This window comes from Fukomys damarensis, unplaced genomic scaffold (genome assembly GCF_012274545.1).
Source record: "Fukomys damarensis isolate Sample0158 unplaced genomic scaffold, DMR_v1.0_HiC HiC_scaffold_16, whole genome shotgun sequence".
NCBI lineage: Eukaryota > Metazoa > Chordata > Mammalia > Rodentia > Bathyergidae > Fukomys > Fukomys damarensis.
Window position 1 is genome coordinate 55,982,380 of NW_022900928.1, and position 25,733 is coordinate 56,008,112.

General features: G+C 35.7%; 1 protein-coding gene and 2 pseudogenes across 3 annotated transcripts in view; 2 read left to right on the top strand and 1 right to left on the bottom strand.

The window, feature by feature from the left end:
• The window catches only part of Cwf19l2 (CWF19 like cell cycle control factor 2), a 125,784-nt gene extending 100,566 nt beyond the window's left edge, over nt 1-25,218 (bottom strand). For all 3 annotated transcript variants that reach the window (XR_004517464.1, XM_033764306.1, XM_010610625.3), the window contains exons 1-5: nt 24,882-25,218; nt 20,860-20,970; nt 19,261-19,380; nt 10,515-10,628; nt 9,722-9,841 (exon numbers count right to left, since the gene is read on the bottom strand). Coding sequence is in view for 2 of the 3 variants with exons in the window: in XM_033764306.1 (XP_033620197.1) it covers nt 9,722-9,841; nt 10,515-10,628; nt 19,261-19,380; nt 20,860-20,970; nt 24,882-24,974 (558 nt within the window). In the remaining variant the exon portion in view is untranslated. The remainder of the gene's footprint in view (nt 1-9,721; nt 9,842-10,514; nt 10,629-19,260; nt 19,381-20,859; nt 20,971-24,881) is intronic.
• LOC104852890 lies at nt 1,832-4,061 on the top strand (annotated as a pseudogene).
• On the top strand, nt 21,335-22,094 carry LOC104852839 (annotated as a pseudogene).
• Nucleotides 25,219-25,733: the final 515 nt, after the last annotated feature.

Sequence of the window (25,733 nt, forward strand, 5' to 3'; positions counted from 1 at the left end):
GGGGGTGAAGAGGGCAGGGACAAGGGGAAAAAATGAGAACCAAGACCTGTCATGTAAAGGTACAAGATCCCAATAATGTATGTAACTGTACTGTATACCTAAAATTATCAATAAACTCAATAAAAAGAAAAAAAACAAAGAAACTAACCAGGGTTGGTTCGGCGATGTAGCTTAATGGTGCAGCGCCTGTCTGGCAAGCACAAGGTCCTGGAGTTTGATACCTAGTACCAGAGGAGGGGAAAAAGAGAAACCAACCAGGGTCGAAGACAGAAAAGCCATTTCACTGCTGTTGAGGTTGTATGTTGGGAGCAACGCTGCCTCATGAAAGTGATTAATTCTGTAATACACTGGAAGACTACAGAACATGATTGGATGCACAAATCCAATGCGAAGATGGTAATGGCAGTAGAAGCATGAGATAACGGGAGCCTGATCACAATGCAAGTGCCCTCTGTGTCCCGAGTACTATGCCAGGCCCTGAGGTTACAATCAGTAAGGTGGGCATGGTTCTTGCCTTCAAAGAAATTAAGGTCTACGAAAGGGAGAAAAGCAATTAAACAATATCAATATCGGCAAGTAATATGAAAGCAAGGGGTGCCACAGAATTAATGCTATCTGACCTCAGGTCAGAAAATACTTCCTACATGAACTAATAAATAATGCCAACAGGATGGGGAAAAATGGAAAGTGTTAAATTGCAAGAATGTCACTTTCCCAGATAGTTTTTAAATGTACCCATTAGGAAATGACAAAAAAGAATCCTCAAAGGGCAAAATTAAAAAGTTAACTTAAAGGGATAAGCAAAACTGGATTAGATTTCTTATTAGTAGCATGTACCCCCCCAAAAAAAAGATTCTGTCTTGTCTCTCTTGCTAGTTTACTAAAAAATTTCTCAGAACCAAAATCAAGGAACTTTTTCTAGTGCTCTTATCTATACACTCAAAAAGGTACACAGCAGATATTCAACCAGATTTTTAAAAAGCCTGAATTACACTGAATAGGACATATGCATGAAAACATATACACAATCCTATGTTGTAGCACTGACTATAATAGTGAAAAACAGGAAACAGGTGTCCATAATAGATGAATGGATACTTACAATATGGCATAGTAGATGACAAAAGACTATATAGCAATTAAAAAATGAAATAGAAATATGTCAGCATAACAGATCTCTAAAACATGTCCAGGTTTTCAGTGAAAATGACTTGAGGTTTTACTTCATCACAATATTCCTACTCAAAAAAAAAAAACAGAAAAGATATACACAGTATAAAACTTAAAGAAGTTCAAAACAAGATAAATATCTCTATAGACAAGAGACACAACAGAAATACAAAGCAGTACACCAGGGTGAAGCCATAGGCTAAGTGGGCTCCGTGTGCCAGCTGCATGTTATAGTTTTGAATTCAATTTGTATAAGATAATGAATACTAAGAGTGCTCCAGATGAGAAAGAGCAAAAGTCAGTCTGACCACATGAGGCAAAGTCTTGGGTACGGAGGTCTCCTGTCTGTAAAAGGTTGAAGAACTGGCACAAGGTACAGCCTAGGTCTACAGATAAATGCTATGGCACAGCTGGCAGTATGTGTAGGCATAAGAGGAGAAGGGGACAAAGACACAGCCTGTAACACTGGTTCTCCATGATCTTGGCATACAGTCATTATGTGTGTTTCTGTGTATGTCTGTGTGTGTGTCTGTGTTTCAGGAAATTAAATATATCTTTATTACAAGTAATGCATGCTGATATTTTATTTTCTTAAACACTGAATGCAATACATTAATTTTATGATATACATTTTTAAAAACACTATCTTGCTCAGATCCTGATGGAGGCCTGCAGCCTCAGCCAGGAGTCCCAGCCGCTTTCAACGGAGAAGAAGCCTGGCCAGCCACAGCCTCAGCACCATCACACCCACCACTATCCACACCATCACTCTCTGCAGCAGCAGCAGCAGCAGTTGCACCATCACCACCATTATTATTTTTACAACTATATCCACAACCACCACCACTGCAATCACCAGCAGCCTCACCAATACCTGTAGCATGGAGCTGAGAGCAGCCCCAAGGCCCAGCCAAAGCTGCTGAAACATGAGCAGAAACACACCCTCCAATAGCACCAGGAAACACCGAAGAAGAGAACAGGCTATGGTGAAATAAATGGTAATGCTAGAGAAAGAGAAATGTCTTTAAAGAACGGGGGTTCTGATGAAGCTATTTCCAGGGTCCTGAAGGGCAACCAGCAAGTTGTAGATACTAGTCTGAAGCAGACTGTGAAGGATGGCACCTTTGGGAAGACAAGAATTAAAACCAAGAATTTCATTCAGAAAAACAGTGTGGACAAAAAGAATGCAAAGTCTTAGGAAAAGAAATCTGGAGAAAACCAGTCTGTAGATAAAGTTGATACTGTAGCAATTCCAAACAGTGTTTTAACAAATAATTCAGGCTATATTACTATTGGTTATATGGGCAAGGGCACAGATTATGATGGTAGTAGATCAGAAAGTGGATATATGACTCCTAAGAAAAAGGAAAGCTAGGCAAAATAGTGCTAACAGTTGTGAAAACCTTAACTTAGTCCAGGACAAAATAATGCAACAAGAGACTAGTGTCCCACCCTTAAAACAGGGACTTGAAAGTTTCAAGCCTGACTATAGTGAATAAAAGGAAAATCAAGTCAATGGTTCAAAGCCCATTTGGAAGTATGAAACTGGACCTGGAGGAACAACTCGAGGAAAACCTGCTATGGGTGATGTGCTTTGTAAAAGCTCAGATATTAAATCTGGTGTGAACAGCAAGAAGTTTGATGACCAGCCTAAAGGAAAGCATGCCTCAGCTGTTGCCTCCAAAGAGGGCTCATGGACCCTATTTAAACCACCTCCAGTTTTTTCAGAGGACAACAGTAGTGCTAAAATAGATCCTAAAATAAGTTATGCAAAGTTAAGGAAAACCTCAACAAAACTATACAGAACTCTCCTGTCACCATCTTCTTCTTCATCCTCTTCATCATCTACTGGGGAAACTCAGACCCAGTCTTCAAGTTGATTATCCCAGGTCCCTATGTCACAGCTGAAATCTGTTACTTCTGCAACCTTTTCTAATGGGCCTCTTTTAGCAGGGACTGATGCAAGCATGTATCCTCCAGGGGGTCAGCCACTGCTAACTACCACTGTTAATACACTAACACCCATCTCTTCTGGAACTGATTCAGTTCTACAGAACATGAGTCCAACTTCAGCAGCTGTTGAACAAATTAAATCTAGCCTTTTTCTCTATCCTTCCAAAACACAAAGTATGCTGTTGAATACAGCACAAGCAGATCTGCCCTCTCAAAGAGATCAGCAAAATCTGGGGGACATCTTCCAGAATCAGTGGGGTTTATCATTTATAAATGAGCCCAGTGCTGGCCCTGAGACTGTTATTGGGAAGTCTCAGATCATAAAGTGATGGAGGTGGCATTTGAAGGAGAATATCCTGCCACTTTGGTTCCACAGGGTGCTGAAATAATCCCCTCAGGAACTGAGCATCCTGTGTTTCCCAAGGCTTAAGAGCTGGAGAAATGGACTAGTCCTCAAGTTCTGGGTAGCATTCTAAAACCTGGGACTATTAGTGAGAGTGAAGCCTCATCCTTGGAACCCAGTCATATAGGTGACCTGCAAAAAGCAGACACCAGGAATCAAGGTGCTTTATTTAGCATTTCTCTCAAAGGACTATGAGATAGAAAATCAAAATTCTGGGGCGGAGGATTTAGCTCAGTGGTTCTGCTGCCTACCTCGCAAGCACAGGTCCTGAGTTTGATCCCTGGTACCAAAAAAAAAAGTTCCATGAGAGAAAAATCAAAATCCTCTGGAATCTCCTACAAACACTTTGTTAGGCTCCACCAAAGAACAGAGATACCAGAAAGGCCTAGAAAGGAGTGATAGCTGGAGTTCTTTTGACCCAAGGGCTGCTACTGTGTATCACACTAAAGAAGTGGAATCTATTTGGAATTTGCAGAAGCAAGATCCCAAAAGGATAATCACTTACAATGAGGTCATGGACAGTCCAGATCAGTGAAGGACCAGACTGCCTATTCATAACTTTTCTGTATCATTAGAGCCACCATTTATGAGGGACACAAGGTTTTTATGCACCTAGATCTTCAATGAGGCAGAAGAACCATAAGTAGAATCACAGGATAACATATACAAACACACACACACACATATATATATATACACACACACATATGCGTGTGTATATAGTTATTTTTTAAAAGGCAACTGAAAGTAATTAGACTTCTTAAGGAATCAAATTTATTTCAAGAAATTACACATGGTTATTTAATCACCAGTACTGAATAGTTTTGGGAGGTTTGTTTTTTTTCCTTGTTAGTCTGTGTTTTTAAATGTAAGTGCAAGTGATTAATGAATACAGACTTAACAAGTGTGGTTCTAAATTTCCTGCTGTCATCACCTTGGGCAACAAATGACCCAGGGAAAGGCAAATCCACTTAAAAGATCTTTGTATCTTATTCTGTGACTAAAGTGATACACTAATCATGGGGAACCCAGAATGATTCAACATTTTCCCCTACTCCCTTGATATCTGGTTTTACTTTTAAGCCCTTCAAGAATGCTAGATAAATGCCTTGAAGTTTGCAGGGGTGTATTTTTTGGCGAATATGATTTGCATGTCTTGCCAGGAGTTAAGCAGTCTCCGTGGGGTGTTGGGAAAATATTTTCTTTCCTTTTATTTTTTATGGGGTGGGAATAGAGGGGGACCTTGAAGTTCTACAATTCTGGAATAGTTGGTGGGCACATAGTTAATTTGCTTTGGTTACATGCTGGACTTTTAACAACTGAAGAATCCATGAATATTAAAGTTTCAGAACAAGCAATCGACTTAGATATGGAATAAAATTCTTCTGCCCATATTTTAATGTAATTGTATAACTGGGAACAAAACTATATTCTGCTTTTCAACTGTAGATGCTCCAGACTTGCTCTCTGCTGTTAACACTAAATGTGCAGTTTTTCTTATTTTTTTCATCAAACATCAGAGAAACCTATGTACCTTTCTATAAATTCTCTTTAATTTCTCAGCAAAACCTAAAAAGGGAAGGAAAAAGCCCATAAGAATTAAAACTTCATGTTTTTAGCCAGTGAGATGTTAATAAACCCTGCTAGTAGGAGGTGTGTTTTCATGCAAATTGTACTTCTGAGCTTACTAGGTTCTAATTATATCTTAATAAATATATTTTATTACTAGAGCAAAATTTGTTTGGAAAAATAATGTGAAATTCTGGAAATTTTGTTTTGGTCAGAGAAGAGCATTAGCCCTGTCTTATTACATTATCATCCTGTTTGTTGCACTGCAGCTTGTGTAGAGCACGCTAAAATAAACTTTTTGCATGTGTGAAGAAAGTAAGGGTCCAATTTAAGATTGAGTGATGTCAGTGGCATAATAACAAGTTCTCTGGCCTGACATAGCATCACACATAACACACACATACACAGAAATACATACACAGTATATCCATGTATGTCAAATATGGATTGAAAGAGCAGGGCATTTATACAGTCATAGTCTTATAAAAGTAGCCTGGATCCCCTGGGGATATTTCGGGAGACAGTAACTACTCATTTTGCTCTACCCCTCTGCTTAAGAAATGTCCAGTTTTGAGCAACTGCTGTATGGATGTGTTTTCTTGTTCTGTTGATTAAAACTTAGCAAGTAGTTCATGAAAGAAGTTGTTGGGCTCAGTGTTAGAGTAGAGCAAATATTTTTTTTAATCTGGATTTCTGCCCTGCTTAGATTTTTTAAAAGTATGACCATGGATTGCTAATTCCACTTGATATAAACAAAACGTGTGTGTGTGTGTGTGTGTGTGTATCTCAACTTATTGTATCAGTCCAGGTTCAGAAACCTGTGGTAGGCCAGTTGCAGATAATTTATTTCAACTGTAAGCTATATCACTTTTACTCATAATTGTAATTTTCAAATGTATATGTTTACAGATGTGCCCTGCATTTAGCCTGCCTTGTTCCTATTTTGATTTTTGTTGAGTCTTCTGCCTGCTGGCCAAAAGCTAGGATGCTTCAGGCCCATGTATAATGGAAAGCAGAGGCATCCTTGAGCTTTAAGGCACTGAACAAACTGGATAATTCAACATACCACATACTAAAGTGAAAAGTCTATGTTTTTGTGGGGTTTTTTAATACAATTTTTCAAAAAGTTAAAAAAAAAATCACTATCTTTAGGACACCAAAGAAATGACATCCCCAATATCAGGAAAAGATATAAAGTCAACATGCTTCATACCAATTGATGACTGTAATTTCAGACTTCTTCCCATTACCTTCCTATTATCTTCACTGCCATTACAACAATCACCATTTGATTTTAAGGCAAGAGCCATTTTTTTTTTCTCAAGAAAAAAATATGTATGATTTCTTAAGAATATGGTGGTATGCAAAGAACAAGACATCCAAATTGATGTGCCTGTGTAAAAACTGGATACTCTCCCTCAATGGTCTAGATAATTTACTTCTGCACACAACAATCTGAATTCTTACCTAAGCAAAAATCTCAAACTACTACAGATTATGAACTTCAGAACTAAATCTAAGGATTTACAGAGCAGCAAGATTAATTGTACTCATGAAGAGAATACTATATCTACAATTTCATATATTTTTTTAAAAGACAAAAAGTTCCTGCTATGTGCAGGTTTCTATACTAGCTGCAAAGAAAAATGCAAATACAAACAAAACATGCTTTCTTAAAAAGTTTATAATTTTATAAGGAAAACAGATAAGACTACTAAATCTAGAATCTGTACAGAATTCTACAGAGAACTGTAAGTAACATGTAGGGATAAATAAGGTGCTATGAAATCATGAAAAAAGAAAAAATTTATTTCAGTCAAGAAAAATAGCAAAAGTTTCATATGTATGAAACAGACCTTGAAAGATAAACAAGATGCAGACAAAAGATAAAGAGATAAAGAGAATGCACTGAAAAAGGACCACATGAAAAAAATTTAGAAGTAGGGATTTGTAGAGAAGTATGTGTACAAGGGATTAAATTAATTTGGTTAAGATTAAAATTAACTGAGAGAAAGAAATTTGCCTGAAACAGCAATCAAATGAGTTAGGGCTATATTTGCAGGTAGCCTCAGGGGTCTCTGAGAAATAGTATATAGAATACCTTTCTTTTAGTCTAGAGTAGCAATAGCAAATCTTTTAGAGCTTTCAATGATGCAAACAGCCTGCTACAGCATGTATGCTATAGGCTCACCAACACTGGTCTAGGTTCTGAACGAGTTGAGAAATAAACAAAGGTAGAGGAGATAAAATACAAAAACTACTTGTATTATTAATGAATACTCAACTGGGAGAAAATCATTCAGTAAAAGACAAATGAGCCTACTAAAGGAATCCCAAAATGAAGAAGACTTTCCTAGCTGCAGCAAGCACAGAGCCAACCATATCTTGTCTCTGCGGGCAACCTGTTTCACAAACAGAAAAATCAGAATTGAGAAAGCATGACCAGCTAGGCCTGGTGGGGCATGCCCATAATCTTAGCACCTGGAAGGCTGAGGCAGGAGGATCACAATTTTGAGGCCAGCCTGGGCTACATAGTGTATAACCATGTCTCAAAACAAACAAAACAAAACAGAAAGCATGATCAGTTTAGTCTATCTACATTTTCCAGTAGAAAATTTACTCCATGTTCTGAAGGACAGACTGAGAAAGAAAGATCGCAAGAAATATCACAAGTAGTGCTCCCTCCATCAGAAAGAAAAGGTCAGAAATGGCAAAGACACATTCTTAGTAACTTCAATCATTGAAGAAAACTTCTAAATGGAATACAACATGATCAAAGGTTCACTCTGAAAAAATTGACTTGACATAATTGTGGGATGTTATGCAGCTCATCTTTCTTGCTCCACTATTCACTGGTTATTCCTATGGCTGGATGTACCTTCCCTGCTCTCTGGTATACAATGAACTCCAATTCCAAATCCAATTTAGAGAAAAAAGATATTTTAAATAATTAGTCCTAGATGTTCCCAAAATTTTGGCTTCCAATGTTCCCCATAAGGATACTTTTTTTCTTTTTTTAAATAGGTCTCCACTAAGTTGTCCAGGAAGTTGTAATTCTCCTGCCTCAGCCTCCCAAGTAGCTAGTGTTACAGGCATGCACCACCACAACTGGCTTAAAGTCTACCTTCTTAATAATTATTTAGTCCTTATTCATATTTTTTATAACTGCTCTTACTTTATAAAGCTATTAAATATCCCAAGACATCAAGGTTTTACAGAGCTGATTCTATTAGTCATTGTTTTTAGATGGCTCTTTCTTGGCCAAAAAATGAAGCCAAAGCACCTTGGGAGGCTGAGGCAAGTGTACTTTCTGATTTTCAGTTTGTGAGCTTATATCCATAGAATTTTGTTTTAGGAAACCTGTGAAGCTTAGATTGACAATATACTCTTCTAGAAAGGACTCATGGTTATGCATCTCAAGTAGTTAAAGGAATTATCAACTCAAAAATTCTTTAAATTCTCCCCTTAAAGATTGTCAGACCACATATGTAGCATGAATTCAAGCCATTATATCTACAAATCAAGCTATAAACCACTACAGAGGCAGGCTGTACTTACATATATATTCCCTTGGGAGATATTACTCTACCATACAAGACACTTGACAAAACAAGCAGGCTGTGAGCTGGGGTGCAGCTCAGGGATAAAGTATTTACCTTGCATGTACAGAGCCCTAGGTTTAATTCCCAGCACTGGGGAAAAAACTTAAAAAAAAAAAAAAAAAAGAACACAGGCAAGATTTCTTGCCTTCAATAAGGTTATTTCCAGATTCATCTTTTAATCAAGAACATATCCCTGTGGGTCCTAGAATTATAGCAGTTTATCAGTCAGAAGTGCCTATCTCATATAGGAACTTGCTTTATCTGCTACCTCAAACTTTCCTAAAACTGAAATTCTAGAATGCCAGGATTGTGTGATATAAACTATCAGTTTTAGTACTTCTTTGCTTTCTAGATTCATGCCTTTGTCCATCTTATTTTCTTTCTTTCTTCCATTCATGTGTTTTGATTTGTTTTCTGTGACAGGGTCTTGCTATGTAGTTCAGGCTGGCCTGGAAATCATTAGGTTGACCTTGAACTCGCAGCAATCCACCTGCCTCAGCCTCCCCAATACTTTTGCTTCATTGGGCTCAAAAGATTTCCCACTATTTTCCCACCAGCAATGTAACAATAATAAATGTAGGAATTTTAGGTGTCTAAAATGAAAACATTTTATGTTATCTAACTCAGTATGTACACAGAAACAGAATTTCAAAGAATTCAGTTTTAATTCAATGATAATAATTTAAACACCTAATCTCAATTTATCATTCAACTGTATACGCCCTAGATCAGTGGTAGTGAAACTACAGCACACGTGCTGCAGCAGGCCATTTGTATCTCTGAAAGCTCTAAAAGGTTTGCTATCACTGCCCTATCTTTATAAATGCAGTATACCTTTGAATTGATTTTCTATAGGAAACTTATTTTAAAAGAATTTATATCACATTTCATAGTTGTTCTAATTAATCTTTTTCACTATCACAAAAGCTAAACTATTTTACAAGTAAATTTGCATTTATACGAATGTCTTATCAGTTTATTAAAGGCAAATTAGAAAGTTAAAGCATTTTAAATGTTTTCATACCTGTTCAAGTGCTTGGCTTTTTTCTCGCTCTATTTTCCTTGTCATTTCCTTTTCAGCTTTAAGTGACGATGAAGACACAGTTTTAACAGACAGGAAATCAACAGTCATCCACTCATCCCTCTGTTAAAAAAAGGAAGTCACTTCAAACTGAACCAATTAAAATTAGTAAGGGCAAGAATTTTGGAGATACTCAAACTGTATCAAATCCTACATGGCTATACAACTTTAAGCAAGTTTTCAAATCTCTGTATGCCTTAGACTCTCCTCTATTAGATGGGATAAAATGCCTATCTTTCAGGGTTGTTCAAAGGGTTAAACAAAATAACAGATACAACAAGAAATGAAACATTAGGTCCTACTGACCTTTCTCCCTTCATCTGTTATTAAGAGTATACATTCTTTCTTAGGCAATGTGAAATACAATCATTCAACTCTAAGTATTGTTAAGAAAATTATGATAAAAGGTGAAGAGAAATAAAACTGTATGGCAACTCTTCTGACCACAGAAAGATTTAATCAGACAGAGGTTACATTATAAGGCTGCAGGCACATTAAGAAGGAATTGCCACTTCTCTATCAGTAACCAGAAGAAGAAAAAACAAAGGACTTGAAGCACTCTTTTTCTCACAGCAGGAGAAAAGGGGGAGCCTAAATGTTCAGGAAATATTCATAAGGTATACTGTTTTCAAAGTCTAATTTTTCTCCAGAAGAAATTATAATCACCTTTCACTTTAACATTCATTTATTCTTAGAAGTTGAAACTTCTTTCTTTAAAATCAGGTGGCTTACATACCTGAATAACGGGGCTGTCATCTTCTTTTTCTAACTTTTCATCTTTTGCTTTCCAGGCCTTTTCCTTGCCAGGAGTCTGGGATGGAACAGCCTCCACCCACTCATCCTCAGAGCTCTAAGGATATTTAGCATATAAGTGGAATTGTTTAATTTACATACTTTCATATAAAATTTCTATGCTGTTAAGTGGTGATAATTCAGCTTCCCAACAAAATTCTTACAACACATTTCCTCTTTAAAAAAGACACTGAAAATTAGAAGAAAATATAAATGCATTATTTTGAGCTAAGTACACAAAACACAACCAAATTATTTCTATTGTCTTATCAGTTATATTACAGGGCAAATACAAAGGAAAAAAACAAATGGGATTTAGCTCAGTGGTTCTGTCACCTGCCTCACAAGTGCAAGGGCCAAAGTTCTATTCCCAGTACCCTCCCCCAAAAAATTATAAGACAAAAAAATTAGAACTATTAGGTAAATAATTCACTTCAGTCCAGAGCTTCAGTTCCTATCAAAATCAAATACTCATATTTATGTCACTCTGAAACAGGGGAAATGACACCCAAATGCACGCCATTTGTCTCTACGTTTCAAACTCTGAGATTTCTCTAGATCTAAAAATTCATAATTTCAAGTACTAGACTGGTGAGGCATTTTGCTATGTATAACACCAGATTATTCAATTTAGTCAATATCCTTGTGTATTTATCATTACTCCAGGTTTGGGGTTTTATTTTTTTTAAATGTACAGGTCTGCTCTTCTATGTCTAGTAGAATATTAAGTACTTTTTCATAAATTATCACACTGAGTACTTAAAATGACTCTAAAAAGCATTGGTTTGATTTTACAGATAAAGAAAGCTACCTAAAATTAAGTTGTCCAAGGTTACATGATATTCAAGTGTGAGGAAAAAGATAGGAATCTCAATCTGCTGGCCCTAAAATCTACTCTTTGGAGCTATAGAATTAAGTGCAGGAAAGATCCTAGAAACCACCTGTGTAAGCCACCTATTAATGTATAGCTAAGAAAATTTGAGAGTGGGGGGGGGAAAAGTGAGTCAATAGCAAAGCAATTTCCTTAAATGATACCATTCAGTTCCATGAAGTTCTTAAGTTACATAAGCTTTCTTTAAAGAACAAAAATATGTTTGTCAAAAGGTGTAATGCCCATGGAGTAAGCATATTTATGCTCTGCCACTTCATCTGTCACCTATTTACCAAAGCAGTGTAGATTTTATTCACTCACTTAGGCAATGATTTGGATTTACATAAACCAATTTATTTATATCTGTACTTAAAATTATTTTAAGATAATCACTATAAATGAAGTTTTGGTCAAATCATGTTTATATCATCAAATCAACTTAAAGAGACCTGATTCCTAGTGGAGGGGGTGCTATCAGGGATTCAAGCCAGGGCTACTCTACCACAGAGCTACATCCTCAGCCACCCTGTTCTTTATTCTGAGATATATTCTCACTGAAAGGCCCAAGTTGGCTTTGAACTTGGAGTACTCCTGCCAGAACCTAATGAGCAGCTAGGATTACAGCTGTGTACTACCACATTTAACCTGATTTCTAATTCTTTATGTCCTCCACTAAAATAGGAGCTACAGCATGAAAAATAAATCATTTTCTTTAGGGAAATGCCAATTTGCTAAAATCAAACTAAAATGATTAAAATTTGGTGGTCCTTGGGATTCTGTCATAGGCTTTCTTTAATAATTTGAGGTTTTCTCTATCTTATCACATATGGGACAACCACTTAAATTCACTAACTGAAGCCATCAGATGCTTCACTGCCAAATATCCAACTCTGGAAAAATTCAATCACCATGATCTACAACTTCAGTTGAAATAGACTTTCAACCAAAACTAGAATTTCCCTTATACTAATTCTTGGTCAGTTCTCCCTTCTATTCCCTTACTTCCTCTTCCTTAAAGCATTTAACCATTTTACATTTATTTGTGTAAATATCTGGTTAATATCTGACTAAGTAGTAAGTCTTATGAGGACACGAACTACACCTGCTTAGGTGTGTTTTGTATCCCTGAATACAGTACCTAGCTTAATACCTGTACGAAGATCCTCATCTTCTTCAACACCCTCCTCAACTTTTCACCCATTCACATCCCCCACTTACTGAGAAAAGGATCTCTCCTCTTGCCTCAAGAAAAATTAGTCCACCTTTGCTTCCTACATAATCTCCAATAAAATTATTTATAGTTTCTTTTCTATAAGGATGAGTCCTGTTGACTCTTCCTTTAAAGCATATCCTCTTCCAAAGATTTTTATCCTCATCATTCCTGTCCCTCCAGGAGTTTGATCCATCAATTACAGTATCTTCTCTTATGCTTCAATCAAAGGTTCTAATGGTCTAGAAATATGTTGAAGTATTTTGTATTTCCCAACATTTGTTTTAAAGAAGGAAGACCTTCTGTGACTCTGTGTATCCTTCTAGTAGCAATTTATCATCCAACTTCCATTCTAAGATGATCTTAATGCAAGAGTATTTTACATTAACTGTCTTCACACCCTTACTTTCAAATTTTTCTCTAAATTCTACAAGACAACTTTGTCCCCATTAATCTAGTGAAATTTCTTCAAAATTCATCAGTGGCTTCCACACTGCCAAAATGAACAAAATATTTCAGTCTTTATTTCTCTAAACTTCTCCACTGAATATAACTGTTAATAACTCACAATATCAACTCACTAAATTTCTTGACTTCCAGGACACTTGCCAGGTCTTCTCCCAGTCTTTGCTTCTTTTCCATTTCCTTCATACATTCTTCCTCTTTTGCTTAGTTGTTAAATATCCATATTGTTTAGGGTTTCATTCTTTGGCCACTATATTTTGTATTCTCTAACCATTCCACTCAGGCTATTAAGTCCATTTGCACGGCTTGAATTACTACCACTTTTACCCCTGACTGTAAAATTTGTCTAAACATATTTCCAAGGACATAATCAACTATCTACTATACTTGGATGTCATGCTGAACTCAAGAATATAAAATAAATCCATCACCTTCTTCTACAATACCTGTTCTTCACTCTCTTAATGAACTGAGTAACGCCAAGCACCAATAACCACCTAATCACCCAAGTGAGAAATCGCAAGATCATCTTACCCCACTAATCCAAAACTATTATTTTCAACTTCGAAATACTTATCAAATATATCATACAGAAAATACCATGATTGGCATGGGAATGTACTTCCATCCCTAATCACAGTCAACTAGTTCAAAAGTCATTTCCTGACCTAATTTGTAACAGTCCAAATTACTCTGCAAGAATTTGAAATCAAGCCCAAAGACTGATCTAAAATGAAGGTGAACTAGAAAGCATTGGCAGAGGCTACTTCTGTCATGAAGAATGGAATTCAGCAAAAAGTAGTCTGTATCAAGAAAGAAAAGCAGACTAAGTAGAGAAAAAAACGGAAAACGGCAAAAGAATACTAAAAACATTCATGATTCTAACTCAAGCCATTCCTGACCTCCAGCTGATTCCTACACTTAGATGTCGTAAAATTTTATAATCCAATAAATCCTACACTTATTTTGTACCGGGAATCAAACTCAGGACCTGTGCTTGATGGGCAGGTGTGGCGCCACTGAGCTAAATTCCCAGACCCCCCAAAACATAATTTTTTGAGACAAGACCTCATTATGCAGCCTCTACTGGTCTTAAACTCAAAACATAGCCCAGGCTGGCCTCAAACTTACAGTCCTTCAACCTCAGCCTCCCACATGTTGGCATTATGTGAAAGCACTGCCACTTCCAGCTTGCACGTTTGCTTTTAGTTACCTGCAGTATAAGTTTGATTTTTGTTACCTACAACGAAGAGTACCAACTAAAACATATCCCCTTCCTTTCCATCCTACAAGCAGGACTCTTGAACCAGATCTTCTTACCTCTCACCTATATCACTGAATGGCCAAATCTCTTGAACTTGTCTTTCTGCTCCCCTTCCTTCTCCATATCCCCACCCATAATACATTTAAAGTAATATAAAGGACATATGAACCATAGTACTGCTCCTCTATGGCTCCCGGTCACAAAGACTGCTGGTCCTCTTCTTTCCTACCAATAGAACCAGTGTTTCTTTTTTAAAGTAACATGCTTCCTATGACGGCAAGTAAAGCACGATCAAGTGTCCAATGAGATATAAACAAAAGTATTCTGTGGGACTTTCTGAAAGTCAAAAAAGAAAAGATATCATCTCCTTCTTGTTATCTGGACTAAGGCAGTTTTGTAACGATGAACAAGATGTAATGAAAGAACAAGATGATAGAAATCTTAGTCTCCGACTGCAGTAATTCCAGACTGCCTCTGATTTCTTTTATATGAGAGAAAAAAAGAAACTATCTTGTTTAACCAAGGACTACTATGAGATTTTCGAATAAATGCAGCTAATTAGCTAATACACTCCCTACTGAATAAAGTCAAAGGTTTTGGTTTATAAGGCCCTATCAATTCTTATAGTTTCATCTCCATTCATTCTACCTTTCACATATAATTTTAATGAATCTTAATTAAAAATTTAAAATTCATGCAATGCTACCACATTTAAAAAAACTAATTAAAGTGGGAGAAATTGACTGACTAGATAAAAAGCTCCAAATGTATTCTGTCTGCAAGAAATATACTGTCAATATAAAAGAAACATAGACAACATAAATATTAACACTAAAAAGAAACACAAGATGAAAAAAACAAAAAGATAAAAAGAACGATGTAAAATAAAGCAGATTAATGGGCTGGGGATTTAGCTCAGTGGTTCCACTGCCTGCCTCGCAAGCACAAGGACCTGAGTTCGATCCCCAGTACCAAAAAAACAAAACAAAACAAACAAATAAATAAATAAATAAGATAAAGCAGATTTGAGACAAGAGTATTACCCAAAAAAATTTTTAAATTTCATAATATCAGTCAATTCAAAACGGAATAATCCAAAATGTACACATACCTAATAAAGCTTAAAAATACAAAAAACAAAACTGAAAGCAGAAATAGACAAATCAACAACTGCAGTTACAGCTCTCAACACTGCTCTCTCAGTAACTGACAGAACAGATAATCAGAAGATAAGAATATAGGAGACTAAACACTATTAACCAAATTTTCCTAATTGACATTTATGAAACACAATACCTCACAACAGCAGAATGCATATTAATTTCAATTATACATGGTATTTTCACCAAAAGAGATCATAAGCTAGGTAATAAAATAGGTCTCCATCATTTTGCTATTGTTTGTTTTTTGTTTTTGGTACCAGGGATCGAACTCAGGTCCTTGTGCTTGCAAGGCAGGCAGCAGAACCACTGAGCTAAATCCCCAGCCCTCCATCATTTCTTAATTAAAATCATACAAAGTATAACAATAATGGAATTATATCAGCATCCAAAGCAGTAGAATTACAGGCATATATCACTATACAGGCCCAAATTAAGTAACAAAATATAAGTGGTAAAATACACAAATACCTGCAGAATCAAAAATTCACTTAAATATAACCCATGAGCTAAAAAAAATATATATTTTCAGATTTTTAAATAACAATGATAATAAAAACATAACGCATCAAAATTAACCAGGTAATGATACAACAGTGTTGAGGAAAAATTATAAATTAAATACTTATTAGAAAAGAAAGATTTAGAATCAATGGCCTAGGTACCTCCTTAGAAAGCTAGGAAAAGAAAAGCAAATTAAACATAAAATAAGGATTAGGGAAAAAAATAATAAAGATAAATGAAATCAATGAAATAGGAAATCAAAAAAATCAACAAAACTAAAATGTAATTTTTTAAATTTGGCAAGATTGATAAACTTCAAGCTAGAACAACAAAGGTAACAAAAAGAAAATAGAAATTATCCAACTGAGGAATAGAAGGGAACATCACTACAGCTTCCATAGGCATTAAAAGGATGAATATTTAGACAAAGAAAATTCCTTCAAAAACTCAAATTACTTCAACTCAACACTTAATAGAAAATATGTAACACAGCTATGAAAGAATTATATTTGTTGTGAAAAACAATGCACAAAGAAAACTCCAGGACCAAGTACTTTCACTGTTAAACTTTAATAAACATTTAAGGTAGAAACTATACTAAGGCACAAACTCTGACAAAAGAAAAGGAATACTGTTTAATTCATGTAAGACGTCAGCATTACCCTTGTATTAAAATCCCAGCTTTCCTCCTAAACACAGATACAAAAATCCTTAAGAAAATGTTAGCAAATCAAACCTACCAATATATGTATTATATAAATCATACAGTTAAAGACAGGAACATGTTCTAAGAGACATGTCATTAGGTGATTTTTGTCACTGTGTGACCATCATAAAATATACTTACATAAATTAAGAGGCTTACAATTATCACTAGGCAATATGATTTTATGGTACTGCCATTAACATGTGGTTCATCCCTGACCCAAACCTTATTATACGTATACATGACTGTAAATGAAAATATATTTCATATATAACTATTTTACATTACATATATTAGGTTTCATAATGATTATATGTTATAAATTTGTATTATATACAAGATATATTTGAAATACATATTTTATGTTCTTATTTACACAGATAAAGATATAGATATATAGAATGTGGTTCATCCCTGACCCAAACCTTATTATACGTATACATGACTGTAAATGAAAATATATTTCATATATAACTATTTTACATTACATATATTAGGTTTCATAATGATTATATGTTATAAATTTGTATTATATACAAGATATATTTGAAATACATATTTTATGTTCTTATTTACACAGATAAAGATATAGATATATAGAGGAATGTAATTCTTCATATTAAGAGAATAAAGAGAAAAAAATCATATGATCATATTAATAGGTACATTGAAATTTTAACAGAATTAAATATTCATTCAAGATATAAAATGACAAGGCCGGGGATTTAGCTCAGTGGCACTGCACCTGTCTTGCAAGTGCAAGGTCCTGAGTTTGATCCTGGATATCAAAAAAAAAAGATGCAAAATGAATGACAGAAATCTAAAAATAGAAGAGAATTTCCTCAATCTGAAAGGGCATTATGTGAAAATGCTACAGCTCATGCAGAGGCTCAGCGATACAGCCTTTGCTTAACATGAGCAAGGTTCTGGGTTCAATCCACAGCACCACAAGAAAAAAAATTCTCACAACAAACATCATGACTAAAATCATCATGCTTTATCCTAACACAGGGTGCAAGGCAGTGAGTCCGTCTACTCTCATCACTTGTATCCAACATGATTTCAAAGTCCCAGCTATTGACAGAGGCAAGAGAAAATTAACTAATGAAATAAAAGGTAAAGATTGGAAAGAAAAAAGTAAAACTCTCTTTATGCACACATAACGTAATCGAGTACCTAGAAATATACCTCAGAACCTACTAACACTAGCATTTGTGAACTTAGCAAGGTGAAAAAGCAGAATTTCAAAACACAAACAGTAACTGTGTATTTATGTACTAGCTACAAACACAGAAGAAAAAAAATTTTTTTAAAGTTCTATCTCCAATAATGTTCCAAGAAAATCAGGGAAAAAATAACAAAAGCTAAGACCTCTACATTGAAAGTTTCAAAACATTGTAGAAAAAATGAAAGATGACTTAAAGAGAGAGCATGATAAACTGAAAGACTTGGTATTTTAGGAGGCCAAAATTACACTGAGAGATCTTACGATTTTTTTTCACTTTTCTGACTCTACTAAGCCATTGCTCTACCTCTTCCCTCATTCTCCTTTTAAAAATCACAAATCATCTCAGCACAAATTGTAATGAATTGCAGCTATTTTCCCTTCTGTGAGTAATTGCTATATCAAATCTGTTCTCACTGATTTAACTAACATCTACCTGTGTTTACCCTTGACAATAAACTGCCAAAAATATAACTTCTGTACCTACTCAAGGGCCAAACTTGGGACTATGGTGATTCACCTGACAGAATAATCCCATGAAGATCACACACAGGAGACCAATTTTCCCTAAACATCTCTAGCTCATCACTCTCTAAGTACAATCTTTTTTCCTGAAAACAAATATAAAGGTTTTGGCCTGCTGTCTTTTCCTTTGTGGGCCCTTGCAGCCTAGAAATGCCTAAAGACAACAATCAACCCTGCACTCTCTCTTTTTTACCAAAAGTCTATAAACATACTACGTTGAAGACTTAAATTTAACTTCTATGAAAAAAAAAAAAGAATAACAGATTCTCAAATGTCTTGAAAACTTTTATTTGTACAAAATTTCTTTTTCCTGTTTCTCCTAATTTTCCAACTACTTTTACTTAGCTTCTTTTATTTCCTTTCTGGCACTTCAGTGTTGATGTTCATCTTTCTTCTCAGTATCCCTAGGTACTTCATCCATTTAATGACTCCAATGAGTACTGATTCCCAAATCATATCCCTACCCTTTTTTTTTTTTTTTTTTTTTTGTACAGGGGATCAAACTCAGGACCTTGTGCTTGTGACACAGGCATGGTGCCACTGAGCTAAATCCCTGCCCCTCTACCCTCTTAACTGAACTCAAAACCTACATTTCTAATATATCCTGTACATCTTCAAGTCTGTGTCCCCCAAACATTTTCATGTCATTAACTAGCAGTATTTTTTTAAGTTCTCATATATTTGAAGTCATCATAAATTATTCTTTTAAATAAAATTTTCTCTGAATGGCTTCTCTATATTGGTTAATTTTAGTACTTACTGATGAACTATCAGCTAATTCACTTCTTTCATATTTCTGTTTTTTGCTCTTTTTTTTCTTCTCTTTCTTTACTTTTTTTGAATGCTTTTCCTTTTTCTTCTTTTTCTTCGGAGAATGTTCCTATCATCAGCAGAAGGGAAAGGAAATTAGTTTTCATTTTACTTTAAAGAGAAACATTTAAAAGGAAAATATCCATACTTCAAAAACAATTTAACTCTTCCATGAAAGGAAATAAAAAATATAATTAAATAAAACCTTCCAAGAAACTTGAACATGCTTTCTGTAATACAGGCACTATTAAAAAAATCATATACCTCAGATTTCTTACCAAAACATATGAAAATTTTTGTTTTATTCATAGATTCGTGATAGATATAATCAAATAAATGCATGCATACAAATACATGTGTATACACAGACGCACACATGCGCACACGTGCGAACACATATCTCTGTTATGCTCCCAATTATACAAGACTATTAGACCAAGCGAGGAATGGATGAACAAGCTTATAATCCCAGCTACTTGGGAAGCCAAGATAGGGGAATTGCCAGTTCAAAGCCAACCTGAGCCATTTTACCAAATCCTTGTCTCAAAAAATAAAAGGAGCTAAGGATGTAGCTAAACGGTAACACTTCCCTGAGATTAATCCCCAGTACTAACAAATAAATAGAAGATGGAGAGATACCCAGATGGTAAAGACAGATACTGTAATTAAATAGATATGAGGGTAAAAAATATACAGATAGATAGATAAAGACACCATAGATAATTAGATTGATAAATGGTCAGTTAAATTAACATTGATTAAAATTTTAAAAAGAGATTAGAGGGGAGGCAAGGAGAGGGAAAAGAAAAGGAAGACACTGAGCAAAAGATACAAAGTTTCAGTCAGACTGGAGGAATCAGTTTTAATGATCATAGGTAATAATAATATAATTCCAAAACTGGGCATGGTGATGTATGCCTGTAATCCCAGCACTCAGGAGGCTAAAACAGGAGAATTCCAAGTTTGTTGCCAAGCCAGGGCAACATAATGAGTTCTGGACTAGCCTGGACTATGTGAGGTAGACTTTGCCTTAAAAAGTTACATATATTCCAAAATTATGAAATATTTAAAATAGATTTCAATGTTCTCACCACACAAAAAATATTCATGATGACATATGTTAACTTGACTGAATCATTCCATAATATATACATAGATCATAACATTACACCATACTCCCTATGTATACAAAATTACTATCAATTAAAAGTAAATTTTTAAAAAATTGTAAGGAAAACCAAGGTTGAAGTCCTCAACATTAAGACCGAAAGCTTAAAATTCATAACGTATTTTTATAAATTGGCCAAAAGTGATCATGTATTGAAGGTAAGTGTTCCACAAGCCAATTCAAGTAACAAAATCTTTCAATGTCCTGATGTCCAAAACATTACAATACAGTATTTTTGACAGAGAGATAAAATTATCAATGCCAACTACATGATACTCATTCTATAACCTATGAAGTATGTATAAAATTGCCCTCTCAATATTAACTTGAATAGTGCAAAGAAGAGTTATCACTAAATTGAGTAAACCTGTTAATATTCACCTTTGAGAACTGTTCGATTCGCTCATTCACATCAGGTAACATCCATGTATCCTCACCTCGAAGCCGTTTAAGTTCTTTCTGCCTTTCTTCTTTTTCAAAATTGGCTTTGGCCTACAACAATAACAACAAAAAGACAAATTGACAATGGACTCAACTGCTTTTCACCAAAAAAATAAAAAGAAAAAAAAATCTATCACTTTCACATTAAGGTACCTATTTATGAATAGTCTGTTCGTGTGACTAAAAACACAAAACAAAATCTTTCCTTCCAAAACACCAATCTTCAATAAAAGGAACCACCAGTCAGAAACAGAAGCCTAATACCTATTCTAGACCCTTTCCTCTCCCCTCAACAAATATCCCTTTTCAAACTAATCCTCATGGCTAATGAATTAAACTTTTGCGGACAGTCCTTGCTGTACTTGGTCTCCCACCGCCTTCATTGACCACGCATTGTGGCAAAGGCCCATCCGACATGAACAACAAAGAAGGGTCAGGAGGGCTCAGGAAGAGGAACCATGACAACTTCCCCATGACCAAAGAAGAGACAGGAAGGATGTTAATTCATCTTCTCCTGTGATGTTGGCCTTCAAATTACAACTGACATGTAAGAAATACTGACTGAATCAGAAATTAAATTGGATGGCATCAGACAAACTATATTACAGGTGGCCCAAGAGCTGTCAGGAAAAGACACGCATCAATTCCATCGAGCCATTAACTACAGGACTGGAGGAATATGTGGAAGCTGTCCCTTTTCAACACTTCATCAAAGCACAATCACTAATCAGTATGGATGAAATTAATAAACAGTTGATATTTACAACGGAAGACAGTGGAATAGAAAAGAACACCCCCTCCTCTGATGCACAGGATAAGCACCTGGTCATGTGGCACCTGAAAGTCACACCTGTTGATTACCTCGTGGGAATGGCCAATTTAACTGGAGAATTGATGCAGATGTGTATTAACAGTGTGGGGAATGGGGACACTGACACCCCCTTTGAAATAAGCCAGTTTTTACGCCAGGTTTATGATGGGTTCTCATTCATTGGCAACACAGGGCCTTATGAGGTTGCAAAGAAGCTTGTATACCTTGAAACAGAGACTGGCCAAAGTGGAGAATGCTTGTTAATGTCCTGAAAGTCCGAGGTTCAGAGATTCCAAAACATATGCTGGCAAATGTGTTTTCAGTTAAAACAGAAATGACTGGTCAGAAAGAGGGCATCTCTTAGAATAGTATCACTCAGCTAGTCTCTCATAAATTTTCCTGAGAGAGACCAGTCTGTAAGTCTGTTACTTAGTGTTCCATTTTATTTTATTGTGACTTTTATATAGAAATGTTTTTGGTCATACTGGTTTTAAATTGTAAACAAGCTGTAAATAAAATGATCCAAATGAATAATTTTTTATTCATGAAAATTTGCCTACAACTGTTTGCATATATGCTTATTTGAATGTTTGCTAGCTAACATTTATCATTTGTTGTGTTGTGTGAACATGCTTCAGACTGCACTTTCTGCCATACCTATTTTAATTTACTTTGTGTGAGTTTTAGTGATAATTTGTAGTGGATGCCATTAAAGTTGATGATTTTGTTGTATCTAATAAAGATTTCTTACATTTCTGAGCTTAAACTTCCTGTTTAAATTTCTTAGTTATTTGCTAAGCTTCCAAAATAGGTTTAATCCATGGAGCAGTTAAAATTAATATTTTAAAGTGTAAGTTTTGAAATATTATAGTAAGAATTCATATAAAATTCTGGCTAATTTTAGGCCATTTTGAATTTATATGAAACAACCTTCCAGAAAAATTGACAGATATCCTGATGTTAGTTTCAACATTTATGTTTTGTCTTTTATCACAGAAGATCTGATGGGAAATTAGAGCTAACAGAAATTAGAGCTTTATTTGATAAAAGTTGAGTTGAATTGTATATTTCTACATTCAACTGAAAAACTTTTAGAAGTGATAATTTTGTTTTAGCATATCTTTTTCGTCATTGTATCAGGCATGTTTGGAGGCTTTCTTATTCTTGCGTCTATTAGAAGTTACATTTAAATATTATAATGAAATGTTGAAACACTAAGCTAATTCAAACCCTTACAATTACCCCATGGTGTTAATTGATAAAGTTGCCAAAGAACATGCATTATGTACAATTCACCAATAAGACAATGGTAGTCTTCAGTAACCCTTGGAATTGGGATTTGATGACTGATGTTACTTACTGATCATCACATGCAGTATGAAGCAATTTGAGTGTGATGTGACTAGCTGACAGCCAGACAGTAGGTTTTGTGATTCCTGAGAATCCAGATACTGGATTTTATTTTTTGATAGATTATCTCTGAGGACTGACTCTTTAAAAATGTTGTTTTTTAAAAACTATTGCCTAAAGGAAATAAAACATAAACATGCCTGATAGGTTGGCTGGTTTTTTTGATGGTGGGTTTTTTAGTTTTCCTGTAACTATACTGCTGCATTATAGTCATTCTCATTAGATATTTTTTGTTTCTTCTACCAGTTGAAGTTTTATAGTGTTAAAAAAGTAATTAGGGGTTGATGTTTTACAGATGTTTAATATAACTTTTGAATATTAAAATACAGGAAAAAAAACTTTTGCAACATTTAGAAGACTGACCTCCATGCCTTCAATATACAGTGTTCATACACTAACACCTACCCCCCTAAAAAGCCTCAGGAAGAATCAACAATCCAAAGAGAAATGACCACACTGTTAACATCCATTCATCTTTTTAATAATGGTCAAATAAAGGTAGTTTTTCCCAGGAAGTTGTTCCTGGACTCTCATTCTTCCTCTCAACTCTAACGTTGGTTTTGGTCCTTCCCAAACAATGTATTTCTCTATTACAAAATGTAACAGCTTAAAAACTCTACTCCCTCCAAAATCTGCCTTGAAATACAAAAGAAACAACAATGAAAAGTATTATGCTTATGCTGAAATCAGGGAATAATCCCAATGTTTTACTTGTCCAAGTTTCATCGCCTACTTTTCCCCCTTTAAAATCCAGCTGTAGTCATCTTTTCTCCTCCCTGCCTCCTCTACCTCTTCTCTGCTGAGTCTTCATTCCTGTTTCCTCCTCCTCTTCTTCACTGATTCCTACACATCTGCAACTATACTCGCTTAAAACACTCTCATTTTGGTTGAGCACTGTGGCACACATCTGTAATCCCAGCACTAAGGCTGAGGCAGGAGAATCACAGAGTTCAAAACCAAGTGGGCTACACAGTGAGTTCAAGTCCAGTCTGAACTTCACAACTAGACCTGTCTCAAAAAAAAAAAAAAAAAAAAAAAAAAAATAATCTTAAAAAACAAAAGACGTTACTATACCCTATGTTGATCTCCAACTACAACTTTGCCCTTTCATTGTTACATTTTTTTACATCTTGAGTAGCTTCTTGGATAATTAATTCAGGACTGAAGATTTAGCTCAGTGGTGCCGCTGCCTGCCTCGGATAATTAATTCAATAGCTTACTTCCTCCTTCTCAATCTCAATTTTAATTGGAAATACGGTTTCCCAATCTTCTGTGAGAGGCTAAGTTTCCAAGTCTTGTTTAGATCAACGAAGGCTGACAATAAGTCTAGAATTGAAACCAACATTAAGAAAGATGAATGGCACGTCAAACCCTCTCCACTTAACTGCGCTTTTTACTTGTATCCCTGAAAAAGAAGCTAAAAAATACTGTGGCAGAGTAGTTAAGTGGCAAAGTTCTTAGAAAGCATTCAGTCCTAAGAGTAAAAATGTCAAAAAGAACGACTTACAAGGTAAAAAAACTTGAATAAAAAAAAATAAAACAGATCTCTCTGAAAAGAGAATGAGCAAATATAACCTGCCACAGCATTTAGGAAATAGGAAATACACAAGAACACCAGCATCAGGAAAGGGGAATCCACTCACAGCTGAAGTGGTTAGAGAACGTGAGGGTGGGTTTGCTCCCGTATCGTCAATTCCTACAACTCTGAATTAAACTACAACTTTCCCCAAAACAAAGGTACCTGACGCAACACCTCAGCCCTGGCAATTCGGGTCTGTTCCTTACGCGCTGCGATACTCTTCTCACTCTCAAATCTGCCACTGGAAGCCGCCATACTTGTTTGCGTCGTAAAGCTAGGAACCCGTGAGGCAATCCGAGTTTACGACTGTCGTAATTTAATAAATAAACCCGGACTTCAGAAGGGAAGGGGAGGGGAGAGGGACGTTCCTCTATTCGTAGAATCCGCGGTTGTGTAGATGTGAGAGTTGCTCAAATTCTTCTAACGCCCAGCTTTAGAGGAAATTTGAATGCCAGTTTAAGTCTTTTTTTCCGGTACCGCGGATCGAACCCAGAACCTTGTGCTTGCCAGGCAGGCGCGGCGCCACTGAGCAACATTCCCAACCCCGCGGTAATTCTTTTTTTTTTTTTTTTTTTTTTTTTTTTTTTTAAAAAAAATTTTTTTTTTTTGGTATCGGAAATCGAACTAGGGTTCTTGCACTTGCGAGGCGGACGGCGGAACCTCAGAGCTAAATCCCCGGCCCTAGTAATTCTTGATCGTCGTGCCTGTGTGTTCGCTTTGAGCAGGGTTGATATCAATATCCATTTTTCTCATGCGCCTTGCACTCAGCGAAGTACTTTCTCACTAATGTTTTCTTGAAATCACCAGAGCAGGCTTGGCGTGGTGGCGCACGCCTATTATCCTAGCACTCCGAGAAGCTGTGGCAGAGGGTTGACTGCAAGTTGGAAGCCAGCCTGGGCAATTTGTTGGGCAATTAGCGAGACTATTTCAAAATAAAAAATGAAAGAAACTAGACTTGTAGCTCAGTGCGAAGGCACTTAAATCTTATCACCACCTAAAAGAAAGAAGGGGGCT